Source organism: Parasteatoda tepidariorum, chromosome 10, assembly GCF_982258835.1.
Source record: "Parasteatoda tepidariorum strain Cologne lab strain chromosome 10, Ptep-v5.0, whole genome shotgun sequence".
In the NCBI taxonomy this organism is placed as follows: Eukaryota; Metazoa; Arthropoda; class Arachnida; order Araneae; family Theridiidae; genus Parasteatoda; species Parasteatoda tepidariorum.
In genome coordinates this window covers 70,282,702-70,288,954 of record NC_141764.1, presented here as the reverse complement: position 1 = coordinate 70,288,954, position 6,253 = coordinate 70,282,702, and the positions used below count along the sequence as shown (strand labels likewise).

The 6,253-nt window shown below is 30.1% G+C and overlaps 1 protein-coding gene across 1 annotated transcript; it reads left to right on the top strand.

Annotated features, from left to right (window-relative positions):
* LOC107444279 (uncharacterized) lies at positions 1-3,369 on the top strand. The gene is made up of 2 exons (XM_043042958.3): positions 1-971; positions 2,848-3,369. The coding sequence occupies exons 1-2, from the start codon at positions 181-183 to the stop codon at positions 3,287-3,289; spliced, it is 1,233 nt and encodes a 410-aa protein (XP_042898892.2). The 5' UTR covers positions 1-180; the 3' UTR covers positions 3,290-3,369.
* The last annotated feature ends 2,884 nt before the right edge of the window (positions 3,370-6,253 follow it).

Genomic DNA, 6,253 nt, shown 5'->3' with positions numbered 1-6,253 from the left:
TCTTATGGTGATAAGCAGCTTGAAATTGGATTGGCTGGATGTAGAACTTCCCATAACTTCAGAATCTGAAGCATTTGATAGTTAACTGTAAATAATTTCGCTAAAAAGCTTTTAAAGAATAGTATTCCAGTTTTATTATTTAATGAAGCTGTTATTTTTATTTTAAAATTCCAATTTGCTATGTCTTCCACTTGTTTGGATTACAGCGATTGCTTGCTCATTTTCAAAGCTTTTCATCTGAAAGAAAATGGCGCTGAAGGAGAGATATGTCAGTGTGGGCTTGAAAAAGAGAATATTGCTTTTTTGAAAGAACATGAAGAAATAGCTGTTATGGAAAACAGAAATTACATAAATTCAAGAGGTAGATATCGAAAAAGATTTCTGAAGGATACTTTTAAAATAGAGTCCATTATGGCACCAGCTAGTGATGATGACATTTGGGCAGCTGAGAAGTTGAAAAAGATATTTTGTTTTCTGCCGCCATTTAAGGCGTTGGTGTGGTGCGGTAGGTTTTTGATAAAATTCCACGAAAGAAACCAGTGCAGTCAGTATTTAACTTCTGCTGTGAAGTTTTATTTAAAATCTCTAGATATCGGGAAATATGATTTATATTACACTAATCACCGGGTCGATAAGAAGATTTTAGAACTTTTAAGGCTTTCCTGTAAACATCGTGTTCACCATAGCGTGTTCATAGAATTTTTAAGATTGATTTTTAATGAAGACTTCTACGACTACTATAGCTACCTTGATGCCAGTTCAATGTTAGAAGATATATTAAAAGCTGCTCATGAGTCTAAAATAGATGTTTTGAATGTATGGAGAGAAGTTGACACAATGTCCTACAGTTCATTCAATGATTTTATACGTCTTAACGTGGTAAATGTTATTCCAATGATTAGGTATGGAAAAACAGAATGCTTATCTTTTTCAATTGGCAATTTTGACTGTTGGTACACAGCTGTATATGAGTAAGTATTTTCACTTATTTTCTATTTTTTAAATTGTTTCTTCAACTAATTTATGTCGTTAGGCTAGTTGGAAAATCCGAATGCTTCTAAAGCAGCCGTGTCATTGGAAAAATCTTCATTGCATTCGATTATATATATTCGGAATTATATAAGAAATGGGTCGAGTTGTTCCAGGGAGAGGAAAGTTTAAAAATCAACTTCGTTTTAAAAGTTATAAATAATATTATAATAAATAAAACTATTCGACCGATTTCACTCAATTTTGTATTTTGGCGTTTTAATTATCTCACTTTTTTAAATTATATTTTTCTGGAACTATTCGACTGATTATTTCGCCATTTCATATTAATTTCTTTAAAATGGTGCTCAAATTTGTGTACCCTACAATTTAAAAAAAACTCGATTATTATTAAATAAAATTTTAAAAAATCATAAATTCCTATAAAAATATTATTTTCCTAGAATTATGTTTGCATAATCGAAATTTAAAATGGGGCTCAAAATTTGTTCAATCCGCTTAAAAATTTCAGAGATATGGCGAAATACGCAAAAAGTAAGATTAACATTAATGTTATCAAAACATTGATGGGATCAAAAATTTTCGATCCAGCTGCTGGTCAAACTATTAGGATCCCAGATTGCGACAACCCCCTATATTTTTAAGGTCAAATTTCATTACTAAAAAAGCATTTGCACCAACCACTTAAAATTGAGTTCTATTACACGAAAATTAGATCACTAGTTAAAATTTATTCGGAGAGCGTTTTTTTTTTATTCCGAGCTCTGTATATATAATTTAAAATTTTTTTTTATTTTTTACATTAAATTTTTTAGGTGCACAGTGCGTGAAATATAGGGAACACTAAATAACTATTGATCTAATAATTGCCTTTTTACTCACTCACGTTTTATTAGACCAATTATTTTGTATGGCCGCGAGACTTGGGTGATTAATAAAGCAGAAAAAAATAGATTACTCCCTTTTGAAAAAAAAATCCTTCGGTTAATTTTTGGAGCAGTGATAAAGAATAATACACGGAGAAATTTATATAATCATGAAATGTATAATAAATGCAGACAACAGCACATTTTGAAAGTTATTAAGTCATACAGGATCAGATGGCTGAGACATGTTTTTCGTCGTAGAAATTCTGAGAATACAAAGAAGAACTTTGTTTTTTGTTTTTCCTTAAAAGTGTTGAACAATAAAATTGTGCACTTATTAATTTTGTATAAGTAATTTATTACCGTATATTTGTTTATTTTTAATTTTTTTTGAAAAAAGCTTGTTTTGATTATTTTTATTAAACTGATCAAATCTGATGCGGATGACGCTGAAAATTCTTTTAACTTAACGTACACAAAAACAATGATATTTTTCAAACATCACATGACAAATGTGTAATAAGCTTATGAAATTCGAATTGCAGAATTGTATTGGTATAATAAGTCTTTATGCATCCTAAAAAAGATAAAATCGTTTTATTTTTGTTCAAACTTAAGCGAAAAATGAAAAGCGCATCGCTTTTGTAATATACTTTAATGACCACCAAATATCCCCCATGTTCATCATTGATGCAGTCCTGCGATCTCTGTTTTAGTGTTAACAAAAAAAAAATAAGTTTTTTTTCTTTCAAACTTAGTTAGATTCAAGTCTGTCAACTTTTAAAACATGAAAATTTTGATGCTTGTTTTTGCCAATCATATGCTTTTTTATGCTTTGTCCTCTTGTTATTTTTTTAACAAAGCATGTGCTTGTCAATTCGAACTTTGTATAGAATGTTTTTACCTTTCCTTTTAACTTAATGTGAAAAAGAGGCTTGTTGAGTTACTGTTGTTTGCCGACTCTGAAAGTTTCTTTTTTTTTCTTTCTCAGCTTTTTCAGTGAAGTATCAATAGATGATATTTTTACGAGTAAAACCAGTTTCCGCTCTCTACAAATTACATATTTGTTTCTTTATGGGGAAAGCAGAATGATGCCTTCAATAACAGCGGCCTTCATTCTCAAGTTATTGTGGAACAGCATAACAGATCCATTGTTGTGTGAGGAGGACTTCAAAAAGAGTGGCCTAGTCGTTGAACCAACCGGTGCACTTGATGTCAATACACTACATAAAGCCTGGACTTGGTATGAGGATCATGTACTTGAGAATGTAAATTCACCCAAAAGACCAAGATCTCTTGGCCATCTTTCAAGGTGTTCTGTTCGTCGACAACTAGCAGCATGCCTTCAACTTCCGTGTGGTGTCGAACAACTTGATGTCCCGAAGATTCTTAAAAGTTATATTCTACTGGAAGATTCCGAAGTTATACTCTAAGTAGTGTGAGAAAAATTAATTTAATTTTGTGTATGTATTATATATATCTTAAATAAAAATATACACATATTCGAATAGAAGAGTTTGTAATCATTAATAAGTTTACAGAACATAATCTACTTAGTTTATTTAAAGGGGCATCTTAGGTGTAAGATATGGTTTCATTAATTACTTTACAGTGGAACACTGATCATCCAGACAGATGAGGACTGAGGTCGATCTAGTTAATGAAATATCGGGAAAATTGTACAACTGTAAGAAAGTTCTGTGATAAAACTTTTTAGGTAATTTTTTCTATCTTTTTTTTTTCCAGATAAAGCAATGTTGTATCCGGCTTCATTTTTCTTCAATCTTTTAATCATCTCAATTTTTTCGTATACTGATTTGCGCTTTCCATACATGTTTGACACTCGTGCATCAATATAGCATGTGCACTACAAACTTGTAAAAAGCAAGTGAGGCGAGATTTCTCTCTGTTCTATTTTATGAGAAAATCAAACTTTAGAGAAACTAGTTTAATCTAATCAGCTCTCGGGGAGCTTCCCCAGGAGGAACGCCTTCAAAGGTGTGAAGATAAATATAGATTTTATTTAATTCCTAATAAAAACTAATTTTTAAAAATAAATGTTTCTCCATTAAGAGAAAGCGGGGGATGTACGGCTAGTGAACAATCTGGTTGATTGGAAAGTTCGGTAAATCGATATCCTGATAAATGGTGTTCTTTTGCACTTACATAACACCTACAAACATTATTATTCAAGTTATGAAAAAATTGATGAAATCAAATTTAAATTTGACATAGTTTTAAAAAAAAGATAAAATGTTCTCTTTTTTTAATCAATCTCAGAAAAATCACTCTTAAGATGAACCATAAAATTCATACCTATTTAAGTGAGATTAAGTTTTAAAACCTGACTTAAACAGGATTGAAAATATCAAAACCTGTTTGGTTGCTGGAGGAAAGAGGAATTGAATTGCGATTAGAGATTTCTCCAATCAAATGGTTTTGTATTTTTCATCTCGCCTTCCTTACCTATGTTTTGGTGCATTTCGATAGCGTTTTGTTTCATTTTGACTTCAATGCAAATTTTCAATCTCTAATGAGCATAATTTGTGACTATATTTCAGACAGGAATTCGATAAAAATCGTTGGTTACGGAAGACAGCATATTTTGTTCCACTAAATATTCTACAAATCAGTAATTCGCTATTGTTGTTTTACAGCGACACCATCTATGGTCGAGAATTTGACTTCGGTTACGCCCGTTTATAGGGTGGACACATTCATGCATCGATTCATTCATCCACAGATAGTAATTTTGACCTGGACCAGAGAACGATCAATCCCCAATCTAATACACCAAAGGTATGGTTTGTTATAGGAGGACTTTGTGACCCGACAGATTTAAAGTGTAAAGGTCACCATTTACTACACGGTGAGTCTTTGGCTGGATTCGAACTCCCATTCTCAGGAACAGGAATCCGGCTCCCTACCAGCCAGGCCACCCCGCCCGCTAATTAAAATGTGATTTCATTCTTTGCATTGCTAACCAATGATGTCTATATTATGCTAAAATAAGCCTTTATAGCATTGAAATAGATAATATTTGATTAGTAGTTATGTCTGTATTCCTTAACTTGCAGCCAGAGAGTTAACAAACTCGTGTAGGTTTGGAAAATTTTATACTTTAAATTTAGAGTTAATGGTTAATTGCTAAAATTTATTTTTTAAAAAATAATAACTCTCTAAGAACCATAAAAAAATCATCTTAAAAAGAAAAATAATGTCCTTTACTTTCGAGAACAGGTTTTACAATGATTTTGAAATAAAGTTATAAATTGTAACTCAGAATTATACATTTAATAAAAATAAGGTAATGATTAAAATGAATAAGATGTAAAGATGTAGTAAATGATAGTGTAAAGATGAAGTAAATGATAAGTGCAAAGATGAATGAATTAAAAATGTCAATAAATATCTGATTTTTAGATACAGTCCTTAAGAACATTAGAATTGCAAATTGTATGTCATGTTTTTGATAAGCTTAAATTTAAAAGACTGTCTATGGTCCACAAACAAATTCTCGTATCTTGAAAGACTCTACTCAATATCAACACTTATTATTGGAGGAAACTTAAATTAGCAAAATTTACTGCGAAACATATACTAACTCGTAAAGGGAAATATGTTTAAAATGAAAAATATAGCTCAAAATGCTAGAAAAAAGTTACAAATCTAAAGCATAAAACTACATGCAAAAAGAAAAGCACTATGCATTTGTTTTAGGCATACTCAAAAATGTATGCATTTATTATCAATATCCTAACTTAGTTATAACTAATTCTTTAAGAAAAAAAAAAGAAGAAGAAGAAGAAAAATTTCCCCACGCAAAAAAGTTTAAATTTCCCATAAAATTTGAAGAAAAAAAATTGTTAAAAACTGCCCAAAATACGAGTAATTAACGAGTTTTTTATTCTGCGCATATACACAAAAAAAAAAAAAAAAATATATTTATTTCTTTTTTTAATTTTGTAGTGAATTGTATTTGACAACTAATTAAGTTCGATTTGAATATCTTAAGCAATTTTTTAAGGAAATTTTTTTTTTCTTTTTAAAAGAAACCTTAAAATAGTAACGGGTTTTCCACAAATTTCATTTTGTACTATTAAGCAAGATTTATAAAAATGACACCTGTTAGAGATCATGCCGATAAAAGTATCTTTTCTTTCGCATGTTTTATTTTCTAATTCCATCACACTTTGTTGTCCAGACCATCATTAGTATGAAAAGTCGCACGATCTAATCACTTCTAAATTTATGAACTGATTCTCTAAGTTTTTTTTTTTTTTTTAAATATTAAAAAATGTGTTAGTACCGGTGTGTTTACATTATTTTGTCCAATTCCTGTATAAATGATTAGACACATACTTACATATATATAAATATTTTATTAATGTAGATTA